Source organism: Manacus candei, unplaced genomic scaffold (assembly GCF_025592945.1).
Source record: "Manacus candei isolate 608988 ecotype Guabito, Panama unplaced genomic scaffold, ASM2559294v1 h1tg000018l, whole genome shotgun sequence".
Lineage (NCBI taxonomy): Eukaryota > Metazoa > Chordata > Aves > Passeriformes > Pipridae > Manacus > Manacus candei.
In genome coordinates, this window is record NW_026138066.1 from 11,680,649 (window position 1) to 11,705,999 (window position 25,351).

Here is a 25,351-nt window from a genome sequence, read left to right on the forward strand (position 1 = left end):
TCTCCTTAGTGTCTCTTCAACACTGGCAATGTAATGACAGCTCAGATTGCGTGCCCTCATCCTTCCCACCACATTTGTTACTTGGATTTCATCTAGCGACAACACTACTTAGGTCACCATGAAAAAAGGTGTTTGAGGGGTTTTTTTTTAAAAAACAAATGAATTAGTAAGATGATTTTGTTCTCGACTTCTCAACTTTTAACTTGAAAGGAATTTTCCATGATATACCTAACTAATCACTAACTTCAACACAAATTTCATATAAATAAGATACACCCCTTCACCACTTTCTTCAAAGACAATCTTGTCTCTGCTATTTTCACATAATGAAAAACAGCTGTTCACCAGCCACCATGTTTATTGTCTTCTTCCATGCTTTATCCCACCATGCTCTCCACCCTATCACCCTCTCAGGTGATATCTATTATAGTGGTTCTATCTTTGTTCCAGAAAACTTGTAATCCCAATGGAAAAAATTAAAAACAGCTACAAATAACTGAATATAGGTAAGAGTGATCTAATACAGAAGAATGCAAGAGGCATGCACACTGGTTAACTTACTGTAGTTCAGACTTTTTCAGGCATTGTGACAATGCTTCTACCCTTTTAAAAAGGATTTAAGGAGGGACAATATATTAATTTGGATAAATGATTATTTCTAGTTTTGCTATCTTCTATAAAATGGAGTTGTCCCTGGAAAAATTGACATAGGAACTCTATAGCTTCTAAGCATGTTAGTGATGTCATACGGATATTAAAGTGTAAAAGATGAGGATCAGGACACATAAATTCCTAAATACCTTGTTACATCTCTCACTCATTTAATATGTCTTTGTGGTTATTATATCACTGCAGGTCATATTTAAGAAGCCAAACAAAAATATATATGCTATATTCTTTTAATGTAGAATAACTATACACATTCCAATTAAATAATTTTTTTTGACCTGGACATCTTTTTGAGTATTTTGATGACTACCATAAATTCTGTAGTTAACAGGTGCATTTTATTCAAGGGAATGTATGTAACTGCATAAGCACTTTAAAACAAGAACCAAAAGAAATAAGTGAAGTATATCAGAACCTCAGGCTGGTGAGGTGCATTGAGGAAAAGTGTTCAGAATGGCAAACACGATTATCAGTTGTTTAGAGACACTATGATTCTCTGGTTACCCTGAAAGCCAAAAGTTGCGTCTTCTACTGCATCCTGCTCTCATGCCAAGAAAGGCCTGCTGAAACCTAGGAGAAAGCAAGCAGTGCAGAGAGAGAGAAGGGTTTGCAGCTCAGGCACTGGGGGAGTGGTATTCCTTCTTTTATTCGGGAAGAAAAAGGCAGAAGTATGGTCACCCACCTGTAGTACAGTAAAAGCAACAAAAAAAATAGAAATATTGTCAGACCTTTGTTAATTTGTCATCCCACATTCTTCTGCAAGACTTGTGAAATAAGTGATACATGTACTATAGGTAGCATCAGGCTTTATCAAGCTATGTGTAGAATGGTGCCACTATGCAGTGACCTCTGAAATGCAGAGGGAAGAATAAAACAGACCAGAATACTAAAATATAGCATCTGCAGTACAAATGTGTATTAGAATACTTGAACTATTAGTATTACCTGAACTAAGCAAACTTACCTCAAAGCCCCCTGTGATTCTGCCTTTATGTTACATTAAAAGAAATCCCTTTCTAAGATTAATCAGCTTAGCTAACCATACAGTGTTTAAAACTGCACAGAGCAGAGTATTAGCCATTCATAGAGGATACAAATAACTAAATGTGTCCTTTCTGCCTGGCAAGCACCGTATAGTTCAAGGTGGATCTGAAAACTGAGAAGAGATCTGGGCCAACATGATCTCAATTGTTATTTTCAATAATAAAGTACAGCTAGCACCTCAGCATGCAACTCTCAGTTGAGTGGAAGCAAACAGGGACAAAATGCAATGTTCTGAAACAGCTTTTTATGGAAATCATGCACTGTTTGTGACATGTATTTGGTCTCTGGAGATGCATTCTTGTTTAGTCCTCTACTTTTAAATGCCATCTTACAAATCCAAAGGGTAACAAGTACAAACTGTATCTATAAAACAACATCACAACTTTATTCTCAATAGCTAAGTATTGAAATGCAAGCATACATTATAAATAGAAAAACAGCTGGCTTGGAGCACATTGCAAGCCACTAACACAGTTGAGGGATTTGAATGACATCATAACCCGTGAGAGCATGTTGCTGGCCAGCTGGTGTTATTTATAATATACTCATAATTGAGGAAAAATAAAAAAGGCAAAACTTAGGTATTGCAGAACTAATAAAGTTGAATTCTCTCTTTCCCAGTGTCAAGTAAATTGTTATCAAGAGTAATTTGAAGATTACTACTCAAAAGGGGGGAAATCACACTGTAATTACAACAGCAGATTTAATATACACATCATAGAAGCCCCCCAAACTGGGCTACTTGTGCTACTATATTTATAGTACTGTAAATTCTAGGAAATTATACGATTTCCCCTGTGTGGTTGCTGAAAGATCACAAAGCTATTTTGCCCTATTTACAAGTAGCGCTTAACAATTTTGTTATTTTTAGCAAATTACAAACTGCTATTTTAGGGTTAATCACACAGAGAGCTGGAGGTTTTAATTGTTACTCAGCATATAGGCGTGCCAAGTTTAATAACGTAAAGACGCATTAAGAAAAACATAGATAACTGACTGCCTGCTTTTCTGTACTATATAAATAAAATACCTATGCCTCTATGCAAAAATAAAATGTGTGTATATACACAAAGGTATGCATATATACAAACATTGCCCCTAGGCATATAAGTTTTTATGTATTTGAAATGCAGACACACACACACATAAATACAAATGCACACACAGCTATCTGAAAGTTAACTAGAATACATCTTCTTATTTTTCATGGCAGCACAAGCTCTTTTTGTCTGCTAACCCCTCAGTCACTAATTCATATTTTTTTAAAGGGAAAAAAATATGCTTCTGTGCTCTAGTTTTAAAATGCAAAGGTATGATGTTATTTGTCACCATGCCCAAAAAAGTCCTTACTCGGTAACTTTGCCAGAAGAGGGAGAGAGAGAGAAGGCAAATGCTCCCCCAGCTGTTTCCTGTCTACAGTGTCTGTGTAATGTAGATAAATGTGAGGATTTTCTCTAAATCCCTCTTCTGTTTGCTAAATCTCACTGTCACTGCTAAAATCAGAGCAGATAGAGCCTGCGCAATGGAATAAAGTCCTCAATATTGAAATGTGACATTGCTCTCAACATCTCACATCTCTCTGGATTTCTTTTTTCTCATCATTACTGCTAACAAATTCATTTCCAGACTTTGCACTTTTAAGAAGCAATGGAAAAAATCAACAGTCTTTCAACACAATTAGTTAAGTGCTGCTTGTGTGATTTCTTGAAGGTAAATCTTTATTACTATTTCAAATAATTTTTTAGTTTTATTTTGCTGTGTATTGTCTGCTTCTGGTTTGAAGAGTATTGTGCACTTTTCAATAACATTATTTTAGAACTGAGAATTATTTATAAATTGCTGAACATGCAATTTTATGTGATCTGGAAAATGGCTGTATGTAATAGTTGCAATTACATAGATGACTGTAAGGGTAAAGTATTGCATATACATGTCTTAAATTTCACTTCTATTCAGAGAACTTTGTAATATTTCAGTTATGTCATTATTAAAAGGTCCAATTACATCATTGTCTATATTGTTAATGAATGCTTCTGAAAACAAGAACTTTTAGCTATTTTCTGCAGGTGCAGGGTTTTATAGGAAAAAAGGTATTATTCAAATGTTAAGTTTCTGCAGTTTTATTATACACAATTACAGAGAAAAATGTTCATGCTTTCACAAGGAAACTTTCAAGGGATGTTGTCACTGCAGCAATTTTCTGGCAGCATCGTAGCATTTGCTTGTTTTTTGCTTTCATAAATTAAAAGTAAATGAGAAGTTCAGTTTGTTTTCTACATTAGAAACCAGCTGCGACTCTTGCTGACCTTGCATATTTGTACAGCTTAAGCAATTGTACATAAAGAAAATGGAAATTCCCTTACATGTTCATCTCCAAGTTCTCCCTTCTAGGCAGGGCTGTTTCAGGAAAGTTTGCATGTGAAGTTTCATGTTATGACCCTATAATTTCTGCACAATAATATAAACTGTCTTAGGTAAATTTGACTTCAGTAGGTGCATTGACCTCTGTTTCTGTCAATTGGCTCCAGTTCAACTTTCCATTATCAGCAAATTTACATCCGTCAAGAACTTTTTGTTTTTAATATTTTGCAAGGAGATTTATGCAGTTGAAAGAATTATCCTGTTTTAATTGTTTAAGGCCTAATTATTTTTTTACAATGTCTTACACTTAAAACACACTTATCTCATTCCTTAATGACCTAATTACAGGTCTGTAATTGTAATGGATGAAATCATTCCCTTAATGTATGAGGGGGCATCCCTTCCAATATACTTGAAAGATGAAGTTTTTTTTTTTAAAGTATTGAGCAAGGCACTAAGAGACATAAAAGTAATGTGCTAGTTCCTCAGCTGTGCATCCTGCCAAGCTTCCTTGGAATCAATGGAACATATTGATTTAGGTTAGCATGTAGCCCAGATTCTTTACTCATAGTTAACAGTATTTAAACCTTGATCCGCTCTAGAGTATATAGGCTTTATTTATATAATAATTACTAGTGAATACTGTTATTGCATAATAATTACATATTTCTACTATGGTTTGATAATCAGGCCCACCCTCTCTGTAGTAAAATGTAATTTTGAGTATATATCTTTTGATTTCTTTCTATAGAATATAGTGTCCATAAATATGTTGCCCCACTCCAGGTATTTATAATTATTGCAGATGTTCTTACATGTTACTAAAATGACTGAGTACGTGAAGAATTCTTATGCACAACTTTTGTCAACTGATAGTTTTTTAGGCAAAGAGGACTTACATAGAAGAATTAAGAAGTAAATGAGATGTAGAGTGTTCATATATGACATTCCTTTGTGGTGCCACTCTTCTGGACTGTTAAAAGAGGAATGCAGCAAAAGCTGGCTATTTTACTGAAAAAAAAAGGAAATTCCAGCTGTGAAAATATGGTCATTCTATGCAACTAAAAGAAGTGCTTAACCAGGCTCATCTTGAACCTGTATTCAATTTCCTAATGTAATTAGATGCTTCAATAAACCCCACCCACATGGCAAAGCTTTTTCTTTTAAGCTCTCAACTTTCTAGTCAAATTGGGGATAATGTAAGTATTCTGCTTGATTGTAGAGAACCTGAAGCAATATTGGATTACAACTTTGTATTTTCTCAAGAATATTCCTCTCAGACATAAAGTGGAACTTTGATTTTATCACAAACATATTGAATCAATTAATGTTGTGTTTAATTAAAATGATGAAGTAAAGTTAGAGTTTTAAACTATGTTTTGGAAGTAGTTTTAATGAAACAGTACTTAATTTATCAAATAATTGATTTAACCCTAAAAACATGTGAGTCTGTTTTCTTTTCTGCAAAGTTTTTACGTGTTTGAAAGTTCTTGACTGTTGTTAAATTTGGAGATAAAGTTAGAAATTCTCTGTGGTTTATACTGTGCAGCCTTTTTGGCTTCCACTAAAGGAAAAACAGTAGATAATCTGTTTTGTCGTAGTTCAGTGCTGATATTTATCTGAAAATGCAAGCCAGCTGAGAAGTCTTGAAAAATAAAAAATTGTTAAATGTCTAAAATTTATGTTTATTTCTGGACCAAATGTTATACGAGAACAAATTGCTAAATACATAATGTTCTTGTATTTGTAATGTCTTTCAGCTTTCTGAGGCAGTGTGCTAAACAGCTTTCTGCTTTACCTCCTCAGAACTGGGAACCATCTTAAACTGCAGGTGCATCACATTTATCTTATAAATTCAAAAACATGGCAAAGGAAAAAAGAAATTGTTGTTGTTAAGATATGGAATCATTACAGGAAATAATGCCTCATTACCATCATTCATTTATAATCTAATCTTTTTCCATCTGCCATTGCAGTCATGTCTGTGGATTCAAGCTTGTTGGGTTTTGCATGGCAAAGTTGGCTAAAGACTCTTGTGAATGGGAAAATATTTATTCATTCTTTTTTATAATACATCATGGGATTTAGATTTGTTCATTATTGTCATAGTGGAAATAGGGGACTCATCTAGCAAGGTACTAAGATCCCTTGCCAAGCAAATAAGAATTCTTAAAAGTTATTGACTAAAGAAGACTCAATACCCCACTGGATCAGATCCCAATTGATCAGACAACAGACAATTTCATCAGTTTTTCAAAAGTTCAGTGAAGAAATAAGATTAAATGGTCCCTGAAACCCTGAAAGAAATTTCAGGGAAGATTAATCATTTTACTTCAATTACTTTGTACTAGTTTGCTAATACAAAGCAGTTTTAAGCCAATTTTAACTGTATGTGGAAGACAGATTTGTAACTTCTTACCTGACTGCAATACTGATGTTAACCTTGAAAGAGAATGAAATTAAATTCAGATTTACACCTTTTGAAACCAGCATTTTTGGCAAGCGATCTAAGTAAGTTCAGAGTATGCATTAAGCACATTCTTCAGTGTCCTGCTACTACAGGTAAATAGCTCTTCCTAATATTAAAAACAAACAAACAAACAAACCCATCTTCTTTGATATGTTGGGTAAGATCTTTGGACATAAATTGATACTAAAGGAAGTGGATAAATGGAATGGTGCAAGTTTACACTAATTGAGGATTGGCCTTTCTTCAATCATAAGTACAGAAAAAAGATAGTTTATAACCAAATGCAAATGAGAAAAGAATTATCACCTCTGTGTATACCTCATAGCCACTCCTGACTAAGAGGATATAATGGACGTCAATGAAGCATGGCTGCATTTCTCGAATGCTTCCAGATATTTGCCTGTTAGTAACAGGAGACTGTAAGAGTCACTGGTTGTGGTTCTCTACTATGGAAGGTCCCACATCAATTCCAGTAACACTGGCAAGCTGTACCTTGAAACTTTTTTTGGTTTGTCCTGGTATTTTCCTTTTTAAGGTAGCTGGAGAATCATGGAGTCCTAATAAAGAACTCTCTTCCTATTAGACCAAATCTCCTTCCATTCAGTTTACAGCCATTTATTCCTGTGCCAGTGCTGGCTTTTAGTTTAAATAGTTCTTCTCCATCATATGCCACCCCCATTTCCCACAGTACGTTGGCAGGCAAATTTCATATTCCCTCAGCTTATCTGTCTAAGACAAACCAATTCGAAGTTCTCCTCCTTACTTCTATCATTCCAGGCTTCCCTTTGCCTGTCTATTGCACTCCCCCATATCCTTCTCTTGCAGGAGCAACCATAAATTGTAGTCACTACAGGGTTCCCTAACTTACATGTGAATGTGAACCAAGAATGTTCACCAGAGGAAATATTCAGTTCACAAAATACATGGACTGGAATATGTAGACCATTACAAAATTATGATGAGACATTTCCTGATAGTACAGTTATTGTCCAAGAAATTATAGTACATATTCATGCTCAGCTCACGAGGGTGCAGGAGTTATTTTCTTTAAGAGTCTGTTGGGAAATTCTGACACTGCTTTTGCTTCCTTGGCAGGTGAAGATGCACACTGTGTCCTACACCCATTTCTTCTACCTTGGGCTGTGTTTGCTTACCTTAACCAGTTCTGTTGCTGCTGGCCCAGAAACACTCTGTGGTGCTGAGCTGGTTGATGCTCTTCAGTTCGTGTGTGGAGACAGAGGCTTTTACTTCAGTAAGTCAACCTTTTCTTTCATTCAACTGCTAAACTTTTCCATGTAATCCATTGGAGTCTTCTACTCCTCTAAATGGGCTTAGCTATGATCACCGAGGCTGCCGACTATGACTAGTATCCTTTATCTCAGAGACACTCAAGACTTCAATTACCATGAAGTCTCAGTAAAGAATAAATTTTTGCCTGTGTTCAACCTCTCTGAGTTTCTGATGAATTTTGCTTTTCAGACTTCTTATTGCTTTTAACCACTTTCCAGCTGCTGCTATTCCACCTGCTATATTACTGTTTTCCACTGACCTGTCACTGAAATTAAATGAATGAAAGCACACACTAGACCCAAGACATTCTTGAGGCAGAGGTGCATGTACCTGTTATGTCAGACTACTAGTAAACAGTTTAAATACACATTGTATCATATTAAAAACACATTAGCTTCAACATCTGGTTTGAAAAAAACAAAAGTTGGACGGCAGCAAGCAGAAAGTTACCACGTCCAAGGATCCACATGCTTCATCAGTTAAATACAGGTGGAGGAAAATTCATGCATGGTGAGATAATAAAGACTAACACCAGTACAGGCAACAGATAAAATTAACTCTGCGATAGTGTGGATCAAGAAATATTCACCTTGTAAGTAATAGAAATCTATTTCTGATTTTCAGCTATTTGCTACTCAAATAACAAAGTTAATGAAACTTTTAGCTAGGAATATACATTCATTCTGAATGCATTCATTAACATACTTGTTCAAAACATCCTAGAATTTTTGTTCTTATAGCCTCTGAAGCTAGCATTTACTTTTAATAACAGTATGTGCTTCTCTGATGTTCTTTTCTGAGGTTATCCATCCTTCGTGTCTAGTAATAATTCTTGTCTTCTAAGTTATCATTTTTGGGTTTTTGACCATACCCACCCTATTCCTATTAATTTCTATTCATGGAGTTATTGCTTTCAATATTTACTCCTTGTTTGCAATAAAAGCGGAAGTTCAGATTCTTGCACTTCTAAATTATAAAAAATCCTAATTTCCTCAACATATAAATTGTAGACATTTTCACATTTTCACTATCTTCTTGGTACATTCTATTATAGTTCACTTTTGAAACTGGGCACCTTGGTTTTGTATATGCAAAGTAATTCACTATTCACAAAAGAACCTTTCTTTTCTGTATTTAACACTTTAGTTATTGTTAATGAGCATCTATTCTAGGCTGCTGTTGAACTTAGTATTCTGGTGCTAAGCACAATATTGAAATTACTGGAATCTCTCATAAAGGAACTTACATTTTTCTACCAACTCTTTAGGTGTTCACTTATACATCAGAATTTGTTATATTTATCAGCAGCTCCGTTACACTTAAGGGGTTATTTGAGTGCCCTACAAATACTTTATGGCTGGAATGAATGTAAAGGAAGACTGACACCTCCCTCTCCTGTTTCTGCACCAGAAAACAATGAGATATATACTACATCCTTTGAAGATTATAGCATTTTTTCTTTTACTGTGTATGTATCTTAGATGTTTCTCTCCCACCAAAGTCTTTGCTGCTTGTTCAGAGAGCTATCATTCTTGTTTACCACTAGAGTAGCTGTTACTGCCAAGCTGTCAGACCTACTGTTATGTGTACTTTGTGTTCCTCAAGGTAAGAGGTTATGTGAAATGCCAACCATTAGCAATAAATCTCTTTGTTTTCAATCTCGGTTATTCTAAGGTTTCACAATCTGTTTCAAATCTCTATCCTAAGCTAAGTCATCATTACTTTAAAATACCTGAATGGGTTTCCAAAGTTTCAAAGGAGATCATTACTCTCACAATCTTGATTTTTTTTATCTGCTGTCAGTTAAGACTTTCTCTTAAGTTTTCTCTGGTTTTTTTTTCACATTCTGAGTTTCCACTTGAAGTAATGTAACTTGACACCATAAACGTTGACCTTGTTTTATATAAAAAAGTGTGGAAGATTTTACTTATGAATGACCACTTTTAGGAAAGTCTTGCAAAGTTGTAATCAACATACTGCAGTTGCATCATTCAATAGGAATTTTATGAAGCTGACATGTATGTGGCCCCTTGGATGCTAAGTAATGTGTCCTCTACCTGAATACTTCTGATTCACAAGGAAGCAATTTAGTCTGTTTTAGCCTTCTCCTTAAATCTAAAACACAGAACTGGAAAAAGTAAGCCCAGTAACACTGGTAAAGCAAATAGCAAATGTACTACCAAAGCTAGTGAATATTTTTCTTTTGTTGTAAAGAGTATGTCAATTAAAGTAGTATTTCAAGCCTTCTTTCTCATATTCTGGTTCTTTTAAATAAAGTATAATCAATGGTAGTGTTTGCCTTTAACTTGCACAGGAAATAGCTGTGAGGGAAGCTTTTTCTTCCATCATTCTGTATTTCACTAGAGACTCCAAATATAAAGAATACCTTTTGGCTGAGGTGCAACTCCTGGTTCAGATTCAAGGTCAAAGCTTCTGACTATTCCTTGGGAGCTGTGGGTGGAAATGAAGATAGAAATAACTGTATTACTTTCTGTTGAAATTCTGTACTTCGCAACCACAAGGCTATATCTATGGCTAGGACTGGAACACAAAAATTTCCTTTATATAGTCTACTTTGCCCAACTTTCTAGCTATAAAAGGAAACTCTTTTCAGCTTCTCAGGAGATGCCCCAGCTGCTTACCACACACAAAGGAAAGTATTGACTTCAAGAGGAAGTAAAATGTGGTTTCTACCACTCTTTCTTCATGAGATAGACTGTCAAGAAGCATTTTTAAAGTTTTTTTTTCCTTGGTCACACTTAATTCCAACAGGCAGTGGCTACTCCTCAGAGAGCTTTTTTTTCTCCCATGATTCACCAGAGAAAAGCAGTTTGTTGCCACCTTTTATCTAGGAACATCTCTCTAGGAGAATTTCTGCCGCTGAAGTTCCTGTGTGCTAGGTTTTGTTGGGAGAAGCCAACAGAGTGCCTGGCCACCGCTACACAAGCAGCTACACTTAGACACAGCTTTTCTCAATTAATGTTTCTCTAGTCTCAAAACCTCTGGATTCAACAGTCATGAAGCAAAGTGGGATGGCTTCATCATTCACTTGAATATTAATGTCTAGGAAGGTCTACCATGATACACTTATTACAAAACAATGCTGAGAGCAGAGAATGTTGGAAAAACTAAAAGGACAAATAACAGGAAACTTACAGAAATGATAACCTAGAAGGGGATAAATTTTGCCTGAAATAGACTAGTCTTATCACAGGAATTTACTTCTTAGATTAGTCAAAAAATTATTTATTTGTACGTGTTGAATTTGCTGGACAATCATTTAATTCTTTCTCATACTCTTTCTTGAGGACTATTACTACCACGAGAAAGGAAAGTTTATGTAGTTTTCTCTACGGAGAAAATGCTATATTCTTTTTGATTTAGTTTCTTCTCCTTTGAAAATACACCTTTTCCAATAAATACATAGCAATCTGGCTAATAATACATATGAGTACCAATAAAGAAACAGGTTTTTTATTTCCTTAGACATTTTCAGTCTTCTAACTTTTAAAGCCCAGTTAGATGGCAACATCTATTTGAAACCATGACAATCAACTTCATGAATTAAAACTCTATCTTTTTTTTCTGTTAAAAACACTGCTTTGGTCTTATGTTGAATCTTCTGAAGTATCACTTGCATAGAAAAGAAGCAGCAGAATTTAGATACCTGAGACAATGGAGTTCCTCTGATATTCTTCAGAGAATGGAGAATGATCTAGCACATGCTTCCATATGTGAAAGAGTGAATACCATAAAAGATGTTTTTTTCTGGTATCCAACTTAATGTTCCCTGTGTCAGCTGCTTTTGGAGAATTATTGCAGATTTTTTCTACATTTTTTTGTCCAATTGTGTGTTGTCCTTTGGAAAATCCCCAGCTGTGCATAATGTAAGACTATTAGTTTATAATTATCAGAAAATCAGAATAAGAACGTGAACATAATTTTGGGTAATGAGAGCTGTCATCAGATCTCATTGCTTTGTAGAACTAAGGTGTATGTGGAGGAATTGCTGCTTTAGAAAAGAGGAAATAAGTGGTATAGCAATAGGCAATTACATTTTGCTTCTTCCATTTCCCTTTAGTTAAGAGCTTCTTGTTTACTTCAGAAAATCTGCTTTTAAGATGTTATTAAAGTTTCTAGGCCTGTCAAACCTATCAACATAATTACAAGAGATGGCATGGCACTCAGTTCTTTAAGTACTCCATACCTGTAGGAGCTATGAGTCATTAGCTCCTCTCTGCATCCCTGATTGAAAGGAGCATTAGTGTTAGAAGCCCAGCAGAGGCATGCTGAAAAGCTGCCATGGACACACACAGACTGTGGTGTCAGTGACAGTCTTACAAATCTTTGCAAAAAAGTGCTGGTCATCTTGGCTATGTTCACACAGCAAGATCTAAGAGTGTTTTTAAGTTCCTTGGTCTGGCTGCATGCCCCATTCATGTCCAAATACTGCATCCATGGAAGATTTGGGTGTGTCAATCTTTACCCCCAGGTTTCTTACTTTCCTTATAGGAAAACTAACCTGGAAAGGAGCTCTAGCCAAGTCTGAAGAGTCAGTGCTCAGGGAACCAGAACTATAGGCACATTTACTAATACATACCTCTGTAAGAAAGACAGCTCTGTCCTCTGGAATGGTATCACTGTATAGCCAAATAGCTGACACATAAGTTTGATATGTGCTTTGTTGTTCCTGGTAGTAAACATTGAGGAAGTTCTCTGAAAATACGCCAGTCTTTGAAAGAATTTTCTTATTTTTTACAACATTAACAAAGGATAGGGAGTGTTCATAAAGTCTAACCCTAGTTTAGTGAGGTTAATCTTCTTAAGTTACCTCTTTAATAACAGAGAGAGAGGGTCTGCCTTCTTTCTCCATGGATCACACAGTGAGTCCAGGAGGATTTATCCTCTAAAACACACTAAATTTAGACCCTGCTAGCAGGTCTTCTCTGCAGCTAGTTCCTCAGGTCACCAAGGATTTAATAATTTTTCAACCTTTTCATTAAGCGGGACTGTAGTGGTGATGATAATTTTAATGAAGTGACTGGAAGCAAATAATTGATCAAAATTTCAGCAAGAAACAGCTCTGCAAAAAGCCTCTCCTACCAAAACCAAAGAAGTACAGTTTCTCCAGAAGTTCGATTTATACGTGTCTTTATTAGCTGCTAGATGTTAGAGATGCTAGTGCTTTTTATGATGTTTACCTTTTTTTTATGCACTAGACCAAGTTCCAGATTTGGTTTCAAATAACAGGAAGCTGTTATTTGACATTTGATTCCCTAACTGCTATATGTGTATTTAATACATTGTTTAGTCTCATGTTGGATAAAGTCACTCAAAGAAGCACTTGGCAAGATCAGCATGAATTCTTGGCATAGCTGCCCCTCTTACTTTTCCACTGAATCTTAAATACCAAGAAAAACCCTTCGTTGACTTCAATTCATACGCTTTATGCAATTGGCCAAAACTTTTGTGTATAGACCTCTGCATTTGTTCTGGTATTAATGATGCATTTGCAATGCTTGATCAACAGTAACAAAAGTCACAAAGCAAATTATACAGTTTAGCAGAACTACACACTCTCTTAATTAAAACCTTTTGCACTGCCTACTTGTGCATCTAGGGCGATCTATACGGAGTGCTCATTCAAAGATGGAAGTTCATACAGCCATTTCTCTAGGGTTTGTTCAGCACTTTAGCTCTCATGCATGCTTCAAACCTCTCACATCACTGAAAATCAAATAGAGACTTAGAGCCATTTTCTTCTCAGATCTTTGCTAAAAAAGGATGGATCTGAACTGGTTTACTAAACCATACCCAAATGCCAATATTTAGCTGTGGTACAAGCTTAATTGTTAAAAAATATGACAACAAATGCAAGGGGGTAACCAACAGATAAGTAATTTCTCAGTCTAGAAATCAAGACAAAAGAAATATCAGACATGTATACTTACTGAAGAATGTATGCTAAATTTATCCCTGGTAATAACCACAGGAACTTCACTGTCAAGAGGAAGAAAAAGCCATTAATTCATACTTTCTTTGTGGTGCATTTAATGCAAACTACTATGAAAGATAAAGCTCAAGTACTGGGTCTAATTGTTAAGTAATGACAGGCACATTTCATGTTTGCATCAGTGAATGAGATTCTGAGAATAGGAATTTTAACATATATGTAGTATTTGGAGGAGGCAGAGGGTCACTCTAACTTATGGACAGTTAAATTCCTACAAAAATAAGATCCAAGTCTGAGATACTTGCTGTGTTTTCTGATTGAATACCATGTGCAGACAAATTTCATGTATTTTCAATGTATTTCATGTATGTTCTTGCTCGTACAAGATAGAAGGTGTTCACTTACCTCATGTTAATTCCTTTCCTAGTGAAAACTGGAATAGATTCCTGTCATCAAAGAAATAATTTAGAGCTCAGCTCTCTCTTTCTTTTCTTTTTTAATATTTCCCATCTTTTGAAATTCAGCTGCCATCCCAGTCTTCCGATTTCTGCAAATTAACTCTTCTAGAATAATAGGATGCTTCCAAACAGCAGAACCTTCTGCTTCCTTATGTGCCCATAAAAGTGTGGAAGTGGGGAAAGTGTGCCCTCTTAAAGCACTTCTGTTAGGAAGTTATGACTCGCACACAAACCTGAAATTATTTTTTTTTTATACAGAACTATTTGTTTGTGGTGTTTGTGTCTTTGTGTGTTGGGCAGAAATTTACACAAGGTTGAGTCTGCAGGAAAAAGAAGGGGTTGTCTCAAATCATTCTGACTTAACCCAGCTCACTGAACAAAACTTATGCATGTCTTCTTTCTGAAAATAAATATTCTAAGAATACTTATTTACTATTTCCATCTCCAAAAAAGTAAACACTTAATACCCCTAAATCCCATAAACAGCAAGTTGTAAGTAAAACTATTGAAAATTGTTTTGATGTCAAAAGAATGTTAATTAACAGCCATAGCCTACTAAGGCAATGGATAAAACCTAAGTTACACACAATAACTCTGCATTTCATGTGTCTGTATTCTAAAGATTATTTTAAAATATGTGGCTTATGCAAAGGTGCAAAAAGCCTAAGTGTTGTGGGGAAAAATGTAAAGAAGATTCCATTCTGGTTGCGGATCTGAAAAGATGAGTACATTGCTAATTATGTTTGATAGCTGTGTCGTACCACGTATAATAAATTCAATTTACAAAAGAGGGATATTTTTCAGACTTGTCTCAGCCCCATCAAAATGACTAGGCATGAGTTTCTACTCTTATAACGAAATTTTTACAGCTTCCTTTTGTAAGTTTTCATTGATTACTTCAGGTTACATAAAAACTAATAGGGACATCTATTTTAGGTTACAACAGCAGATTTAAATTTTATACGTTTCACACCTTGAAACTTTTGTGGACAAGTAAGATGTAATAAGTTGTTTCTACATCCCCTGAATTCCTGAATTACTAGTCAACAGGTCTTCCATGAAAAAAACTTAGTTTTTCCTACGTATTTCAAGTTTTATGTTTCTTTCCATTAAAGTTTCCAGCCTTTCACAGACATATTTAGTTTGGCAGGAAGAATCTGGTGACTCATAGACTGAAGAAATTTGAGAGCAAGCTACTGAAAATGTATCTAATTTCTTCTTGTGTAATTTGGGAGCAAGCTACTGATAGTATGTCTAATTTTCCTAGTTTAATCAGATGTATTATTGGCAAATACATGTCTTGAATAAAAGCCATGTTTATTTCTGAAATATATAGCTAAGATTAAATGCAAAACCACCATATATTTGCTTTTAGAACACTTCTGGGTTTTTTCTAATTGTTTCTGTCATTTTACTCTAAATCAATGGCCCTGAATGAAAAACAGAGGTATTAGTGAAACAATTTGCATTACAACCCTACTTATATTTTGTAAATCAGTAATATCAGTGTGTTCCTTATTATGTTTTTGGTTGTTTTTTTGTTGGATTTTTTTCTTTTTGTTTCAAGGAAGGATAGGGGTCTAGGAAGAATAGGATGCTCTTATACCTCCATGATTCATATAGAGAAGGAGAGATGTATTAGAAAAGTTCTCCTTTGCATTTTACATTATTGACTATATTGTTCCTTTCATGTCTGTTCAGACAAAAGATTTTTAAATTCAGATCTTTCTAGACATACATCTTTTTCATTTATCTACATACCTTCTGAATGGTAAAGACTAAACAGAGTTTGATCCAGAATAAGAAGCTTCTGGTTCAGACTAGTTCCATCTGCTTTTGGACACTTAAATGAGGATTCTGAATCAGCAACCTACTCAAGCTACTCAGTCAGTGAGAGGACTAACAAACTTTCAGAGCTCTCATTAAGTTATGAATATCCTGTAGGATATATTTTTCCTTCTCCACTAAATTAAACAAGGCAATCATATCCTTACGCTAGTTAATTCAGTTGAGTAAGAACCCTCCATTAAGAGCCTAAATTTTTGCTGGGATGAATCTATTCAAAACCATACAATGAACTTCATTGTAGAGATAAGGATACACCCATACAGACCACATTTCAGATCAAAGCAAAACCAAGCTTATTTTAACTACCATGGTATTATACAGTTGAGCAAAACCTAGAATGTGCCTTGTCCAGGTAACACCAGTTAGGGCTGCTCCTTTGGCCTTTAAGAACTCCCAGGCCTTAGTCTGACTAGGTGTGAATCCTGTTGGAGAGTGCACTCCACCCTGAAACAGGAAAAGTACAAGGGAAAAGCTTATCTATCTTTTTTTTCTTGATATAATAGATAGAATATACTCTTACATGCCATACTAAGTAAAATTCCTTCATGTTTTATTCCTGCATAAGACAAGGTGCACTTACCCACGCATAAGTAAGGAAGCAATTTTTTACACTGCTGTCCACACAGGTTCATTTCTATTCCTATGAATATTCATTTCCCAGCAGGTTTTCAAGAAATTGAGACAATAGTAATAATATTTAAAACCTAGAGTGACGTCTAAATATCAGATGTCATTAAAGAACCATTTTCTCTGTTAAAATGCTGTGCATTCCATCATGGTACCATCGTGGAGAAAAGACACAAAATGATGCTCAAGTACAGTTTTGAGATGCTCATTGATACAATAGGCATAGTGTTTTCAGATACTCAGGCAATGAAACATTCAAGGTCAGTTTGGACAGGGCTCTGAGCAACCCCATCTAGTTGAAGATGTCCTTGCTCACTGCAGGGGGTTGGACTAGATGATCTTTAAAGGTGTCTTCCAACTCAAACTATTCTATGAATTTGAAGATTTAAAACATAGTTGCTGCTGACCCAATGAGCTCATCCATTAAAGCAATAATCTGACTGAATTAAGAAAGAACACCACCTGTGGTTGTAAACCATTCAATGAGTAGAAACAACATCACGAAGCCCCCTTACCTCCTCACTTCAGCTCCCCACTTCACCCAAGGCAATATAGAAAAAGCACAGATCCACTTCAAAGATAACCACATTTTATGATCTTCTCTAATGTGATTGCTTTGCAAGGAACAGTAACCACAGAAGTTAAAATTTCCAAACCATCTACGGGGGGAGGAACTGTACTTTAAGTTGTTCAGATATTGATAAATCTTTTCAATAACTGTATTGTTTTGAAGCAGAGTACAGCACTAAAACCAAGAAAGTATTAATTATGTTTTCTATGAATAAATATGTATATAATTTAGTTTATTTCAATGTTGTGCAGTGTACCATTCCAAGCTGATTTGGTTTGAGGGAAATGGGATAGAAATGAGGGTAGTGTTTCCACAACATCCTCTTACTTCAGTTATGTGCTTGCTTCTGCATTTAAAAGGCATGAAGGATGATCTCGTATGAGATACATGAATGATTTTCATACACTTAAGGAGTTCCACCACTATTTCAGGAATTATATGCAGAGATTTAATATAGCTATCCCAAGACAAAAACATTCAAAAAAGTGAAATGGTCAAGATAAACTGTTCATTCAAGAAAATGGGAAGATATTTTCTAGAATTTGATCCTTATCTTTCTTTTTTTAAACAATAGAATGAAATTCTACAACTTCATCTCTAATGGCATTAAGTCAACCATCCTAATTTTTCTTTCAAAGTCATTTTATTTCAGTTTCGAAAGCACTAGGACTTGATGCAATAAAATACAACTATTTCCTGTTATCGCTAAGATGAAGAGTAATAAAATGAGCAGAATTCATAAGTGGTGATATTCTTTTTGTCTGCTGTTCTTTTCAAATAGAAATTTCTATTCTGATGTGAAACAGATGAAGTTCAAATCAGTGAAAAAAGAACAATTTTTTTTAATAAATAACGCTGATCAAGAATCAAATAATGTGCAAAAGATTTCAAATGCAAAATAATCATATTTGAATTATGAAACAGGTGGAAATGCCGTGTTGATTTTTTTTTAGAAGGTAATACTTTTTTAAAATGTATCTCTACACTCTCATATGGCAGAGGATAGAGACAGTGGCACGGAAAAGTTGATATGTAGCATAATAAAGAAGGGACGAAGATGATGCCAAACCAGGGGAAAATAGTAATGTTAATAGTCCAGGCTGGCCCTGTCCGGGAGTTTATTCACTTCATAATCCAAAATTGGGAGTCCATGGATACTCAAAGTTATCTGCTAACTTCCACTGGCTTTGGCTCAGTTCATTGAGGATAGTGGAAGTTAGTCTGAGGAAATCTATTCCATGAGTTCTCTACTCATGGAAGAGTACTCTACTCACTAAAGAAAACATTGATCATTGATTTTCCTAGGTCTTTTGGCCATAAGTATCATTGCACCACAAATATTTTCCCTTGACTGGATTCCCACTGCTTTCTAACCAGTCACCTGTTTTTCCTAAGAAATACCAGCTGAACTTCTGATATTTTTCTTTCTGTGTTATAAATATAGCAAAAAAACTCTTTTGAGCAATCAATAGATACTGTTTGTTTCTTATTTGAAAAGGGTACTTGTATATAAAAAAAAATAATTTTAACATTACTCAAACCAACCTGAAACGTCTCTAGTGTAATTTTAAAGTTCATCCACTATTCATGGGAGAAAATTATCATCGAGTCCAACTCCTGACCCTGCACAGGACAGCCCAAAGAATCACACCATGTGCCTGAGAGCATTGTCCAAACACTTCTTGAACTCAAACAGGCTTGATACTGTGATCATTTCCCTGGGGAGCTATTGCAGTACTCAACCACCCCCTGAGTGAAAAACCTTTCCCTAATATCCAGCCTAAACACTCCCTGACACAGCTTCATGCCATTTTCTCAAGTCCTGTCACAAGAGTGAAGAGATCAGTGCCTGCCCCTCTGGTTCCCCTCATGAGAATATTGAAGATCACAACGAGGTCTCCCCTCAGTCTCCTCTTTTCCAGAATGAACAAACCGAATGTCCTCAGCCGCTCCTCATATAGCTTCCCCTCCAAACCCTTCACATATTCATAGCCCTCTTTTATACGCTCTTTAATAGCTTAAGGTTTTTTATCATTTTTGTGGTGCCCAAAACTGCACACAATATTCAAGGTGAGGCCGCCCCAGTGCAGAGCAGAGCAGGACAATCCCCTCCCTCGACCCACTCGCGATGCTTTGCCTGATGCTCCCCAGGACACAGTTGTCCCTCCTGGCTGCCAGGGCACTGCTGACTCATATTCAGCTTGATATCAACCAGGACCCCCCAGGTCCCTTTCCACAGTGCTGCTTTCCAGCCTCTCATTCCCCAGTCTGTACGTACACAACCGGGGTTGCCCCATAGCAGGTGCAAAATCTGGCACTTGCCCTTGTTAAACTTCATGTGTTTGGTGATTGACCATCTCTGTAATTTGTTGAGGTTCATATATAACTGTTTGTTGAAGTGCCTAAATGAATCTAGATTTTGTGGCAGGTAGATAGCTACATCTAAGAAATTGAAAACTGTTTGGACGTGTTACTCTATTTTCAAAAATTAGCACAAATCTCATGAATAGCCAGTGAGACCCTGGAGGCTCCTAAAGGCATATCAGTCAGACTTTCAATGTTTTTTAGGCACTAGTGAGGCAGATGGACAGTCAAGAGATTTTTCAAAAACAGTCATATATCTTATTTCCACTAAAATCTATGATAGGTGATCCTAGGCAGGTGGTTTGGTATGTTTTGTTATTCTAATCCTTCTAGGTATATGCTTGTGTTTTCAGTTGCCTCAGCATCTTTGGAAATACCAGTCAGGGTCCTTAGCTACTTGTCTAAATTTTGCTTATGGACCTTATTGACTACTCTTGAAAAAGCTATCACTCTTAAAGCTCTTCAAAATAAGAATTGGCATAATGAGTTGGCTTCCTCTCTGACGTTAAACATACTAATACGCTTAGTATGAAATCTTCTTATTTCTAGCATAAATATGTGAGGCATCAGATGAAAGCTAATAATTTCCCAAGTGAGCTAAAAATAATGATGGCTGAATTTGAATAAATATTCTAAGAGGCATTCTGGAACAGACAGTGGTTAATAAGTACTGTAAATGCTACCTTTCTACTAACCTCATTTGCAAGATGCCAAAGCATAGGCATGCACCACAAACAATACTGGATGAATATTGAACATGAGAAAAATTATAATCATGACAGGAAGTTGGAGACAATGCATATCTCATTGTTTTCTTTGTCTTCTAACCAGGAAAATTTAATTTAAATTCTCTCAAACTTCTTTACGATGTCTTATTTTGGAGTTTCATGTACTTGTGACTTAGACCTTGTCTCCCCTGCAATGAGACTATCTGACACACTTAAATTTACTGCAATAATTCAGAATACATGGCAATATAAAGAGTACATTTTATTGAAAGGTATTACTTTGTGTAACAACAAATAATGTAGGAATATATGAATTAAACTCATTTTTAAATGTGCTGCATTGCAAACAGAAGAGTTTAATGAAAGAACTGGTGACTGAAGACATGTCTGAAGAACTTGTTAAAATCAGGGACTATTAGCCTTAATTTTGGTCACAGACCAATGAGTTTTATATTATAATGGAATTCATCAGTTAATGAGTAAAAGTCTTTTAAAAAAATTGTATCAATAGTTATGCAGAATACACACTTTTTGGGAGAAGGGAAAAAAATCATTCAAATATTTATTCTGCCTTCACTATGTAATGGGTGGTCTCCTGCCTTATTAGCTTCCAAGATCCAAGCACTGCTTACAATAAGAATTAATATTTTCCTCATAAACTCCTCTAAAGTGCTCATCATAGAAGCATTTGATTCCAGCCTTTGGACAAATGCATTATATGCAACAGGATCCCAGGAAATCATCTGTTTCTCTGAGTACTTGTAATTTTTTTTGTTCTAGTGATTTCATATCCAACTGGAGATGGTAAGGACTTTTTTTTCCAAAATAATTTTAATGTTTCTGCTAGTACTTTGCATGTTCACTATAGAATGCCAATGTCAATTAATTTAACCTAGAGATACAGTGAAGTAGTACCTTCCCTTTATACAGGTAAAAATTAAGAAAAAACCAAAACCAGCTCCAAAGCATGTAGCTGCAAGTGTGCCCCTACCTCAAAAGCAGCTTCAGCATATATCCTATCCTACCTGAACTAACAAAGCACTTTTGCCAAAAGAGCTGGAAACAAAAGTGGTGTCGTCCTCCTCTCTTTTTGTTCAAATCTAAACACCTTTCCAAAGGATCATTAGCCTCTTTCTGCTTTCATTGGAGCAACAGAAATTGCTTCCTTCTTGTGAGCTGCAGGAATTCAAGAGCAGCTGCTGTGCAGGACAGCAGCAAAGCACTGACCGAGAATATGTTTTGTTGTCAAGTGGCTTGTCATAAACAGCAGTCAATGCAGAAACATTTAAAATTCTAAATTCTTGAAATCTCTTGGTCAAGAGATCTGATTTTAGATGAAAAGGTTAAAAACAATTAAGAAAGAAGATAAAAGCATTAATTTTCCTTTTCAGCTAATGAAGGAACCCACAGAAGGTGGTACAGAAAATCCTAAATCAGTTCACAAAAAGTTAATCAAGTACTGTAGTTGTGTTAGCACCCCTCAGAGTTCAGAAAATCACAGAATGGAAGGGACCTCTGGAGATCATCCAGTCCAACTTCCCTGACAAGGCAGGGCCACCTGGAGCAGGTGACAGAGGAACATGAGCAGGTGGGTTTTGAATGTCTCCAGAGAGGGAAACTCCACAACCTCCCTGGGGAGCCTGTTCCAGTGCTCTGACACCCTCAATGTAAAGTTCTTTCTCATTTTGAGGTCAAACTTGTGCTTTAGTTTACGGCCATTGCTGCTCATCCTGTCGCTGGGCAGCACCGAAAAGAATCTGGCACCTGCTTTTGAGATATTTATATATGTTAATGAGATACCTCTCAGTCTTCTCTTCTCTACACTAAACAGGTCCAGCTCCTGCAGTCTCTCCTCATAAGAGAAATGCTCCAGACCTCTAATCATCTTTGTTGCCCTCCACTAGACCCTCTCCAGTAGACCCTTTTCTTCCTTGTACTGAAGAGCCCAGAACCAGACACAGCACTGCAGCTGTGGCCTCACTAGGGCTGAGTAAAGGGGCAGGATCACCTCCCTTGACCTGTTGGCCACACTCTTCCCAATGTACTCCAGGATTCTATTTGCCCTCCTGGCTGAAAGGACACACTGTCAGCTCAGAGTTGCATGCAAAACCTTCAGCAATTTCCTATCTTCTGTAATGACATGAATTAGGCTTATCCATTCATGGGAAGTCAGTTGAACTACCTGCTGGATGAGAATTCATTCAAGTGATTTTATGATGTGAGTGCTAGCAGAGACCACCAGAGCATTTCTAAACAGTCATTATAAAAACACAATTTTTTTACACAACAAGCCTTTGCAATGGACAGTAATCTACTAAATAAAAAGCTACTTTGTATGTCACCTGGTTTCCTTCTTCCTTTCCCTATTCTGCACCACTACATTGTACACAACATTTGGAAAACTGTTGTTTCTGAACAATCTAAACAGATAAATATGATTTTTTTGTTCAAGTCCATCCTAGCCAGCCTCAATTTGTCTTTTTTTTCAGACAAAGGAATTGATAGGCCATCATTGCCATAATACCAGTATAGATTGATAATATTTTGATAAAGTTTTTGTTTTGGTGTTTCCCTATAGTTTCAGGAGATGGAAAGATGCCTTGGAAAACTAAAACCTAATTTGTATGAAAAGCAGATTTTTTTCTTGCTGAAACAACCATAATCACAGAAAACTTCTGGCCGAAGCAAGCAGCTGAAAACTGAAAGTCCCATAACTTCTTATTTTGAGCCAGTACTGAAAATCCACCTTTTCTGTGAACCACCTTTACCTCTTAGGTTTGTGTTATGTCCTTATGCTATGTTGAAAGAAGTCATAATGCTGTTTTAAAGTACACTTTGAATTCTTTTTAGACACAATTAAACTATAGTAATTCAGCCGATGGCTGCTTGATTTCAGTGCAGCCAGTGAGAAAGCAAACAATCCAATGACCCCTAGTTCACTGAGATTGCTGGAAAATGAAAACAAGGGATTTGGAAGGCCAGTGCTTCAACACATAAAGAAATATATTGAATACTTCAAAAGATATAAAATTCTTAGAACTGTTGGACAGGCTTCTGTGTGTGAACTTTCCTGTCCAAGTGGCATTGCTAAATACCATGGCACCAATCAGAGGGCTGACATCATATTGTTGTGTAACTCATAACCATAGCAATGTCACTTCTTAAAATGCATTATATGTGCATTCAGCTGCTTAAAATCTCAGCTGTGTCAGCTGTTAAAAAGTACAAATCGGGAGATTTATTTTGAAATATGAGCTCTTTGTATTTTTTTTTAACAGAAAATGTAAAGCTTGTTAAGCCAATGTTAGCACTGGAAGTTTGGATTCAGATAACAGACACAGTAAGAACATGTTTCATCACCAATCTAATTCACAGTGATATAGTCTAGTAAGAGAGCTAATACTGATAATTTTAATGGATGACAATAAACTTGAGCTTTTACATTACAAATGGGCCAAAATGCACCAGAATGTATGCAGTCAGCAAAAAAACCCTAGAACAACCAAATTGCTGAGTAAATGGTCTAGCTACCAGCCCGCGTTAACTTAGTATAGGTTGGGCCCAACAACTATAAACAATGGAGAACAACATGTAACAGAAACTGGGAATTTAATCCTCCACTCATTTTTTTTAAACCCTAAGCGCCCTTCCAGAGAATCATTTGCCTCTTCTGCTCTCACTGGAGCCACAGAAATTGCCTCATTCTTGCAAGCTGCAGAAATTCCAGAGCTGCTGAGCAGGGCAGCAGCAATACACTGACCAAGAATAGTTCTTGTTGCCAAGTGGCTGGTGATAAACAGAGTTCAGTATTGCCAGGTACTAGTAAAGGGAATGACACGTACCCTTTGCCTCAGATGACATGGTATGGAGTAGCTGCTGTTATCTATTACCTGTCCTTTTATAATATCAGTATGTTGGAGCTGTGAGCCAGGGGCACTAATGAGGGACTCATTGTGCCTTTATGTGACCACAGTCATCAGTAGTGGTGTAATGCAGCCTTTACCCTCTTGATAATCCACCAAGGAGAGCACTGTCATTATGATGCATAAAAATACTAAATAAAGGCTCACTATGCCCCATAGGCTGCCCTGTATTCAGTGAGTTTTGAGACTCTGCTTTCAGAAGATAAGGCTCCATAAAACATCATCATCTGGGGTAGAAAGTATTACAGCTTCTTTGGCAAAGATAAAAAGACCTGAATGTCTCTGGTAACAAATTACAAGACCACCATCTTGCCTTTCAACACCTGGCAATTATAACCACCACTTTAAGTGCACAGGAATTCCCAACACAGGTTACTCCCAGAATCAAAGCCACAGTCACTTGATTTCTTGATATGCTGTATAAGAGGATCTTGTTGCTAACCAATTCCTCATACATAAAGAAAATTTAATTATAAATTTCACATCCATAAAAAGAAATAGTGAGATATTGAAATCCAGAAATTAGACTTTCTAATATGAGAAGCCTAATTGGTGTAAACCATCTCTCATCTTTTAGATTTCAGAGGACAGACCAAGTGTTTCTTTAGGTAGACAATGGATAGAGAGTAAAGCAGCTGGGAGTGCTATGACTATTTCTGGCTGTGGGACTAACTTGTTTACCTAACCTTGAACCAACTAATTTTATCTGTATTTGTTTTACTTTCACCATGTGTGAAAATGAGGCAATGATAATTGTTCACCTTTTAAAAATGCTTTTGAAATCCTCTGATTTAGGTAACAATTCAGATCCAACTAATTATTATTTTTTAGACGCTTACCCACATATAACTCAATCACTGCAAGGGTTAAAGCTTTAAGCAAAATGCCACATTGCAGTAAGGATGATAAATTATAGGTGATAGTCTATCAAACTTAGGAAGACAGTTCAGTAAATACAATAAAAATAGATCTGTTTACATAAGGGATAAAAATTGGCTACTACTTTCAAACTAGAAGTTAATGTATGCCATATTACTGCAAAGAA

The 25,351-nt window shown here is 36.1% G+C and overlaps 1 protein-coding gene across 1 annotated transcript in view; it reads left to right on the top strand.

Annotated features, from left to right (window-relative positions):
* Window positions 1–3,114: 3,114 nt before the first annotated feature.
* The window catches only part of IGF1 (insulin like growth factor 1), a 47,007-nt gene continuing 24,770 nt past the window's right edge, over window positions 3,115–25,351 (top strand). The window contains exons 1-2 of the mRNA XM_051784742.1: window positions 3,115–3,423; window positions 7,640–7,796. Of these exons, the coding sequence (XP_051640702.1) occupies window positions 3,361–3,423; window positions 7,640–7,796 (220 nt within the window). The 5' untranslated portion in view covers window positions 3,115–3,360. The remainder of the gene's footprint in view (window positions 3,424–7,639; window positions 7,797–25,351) is intronic.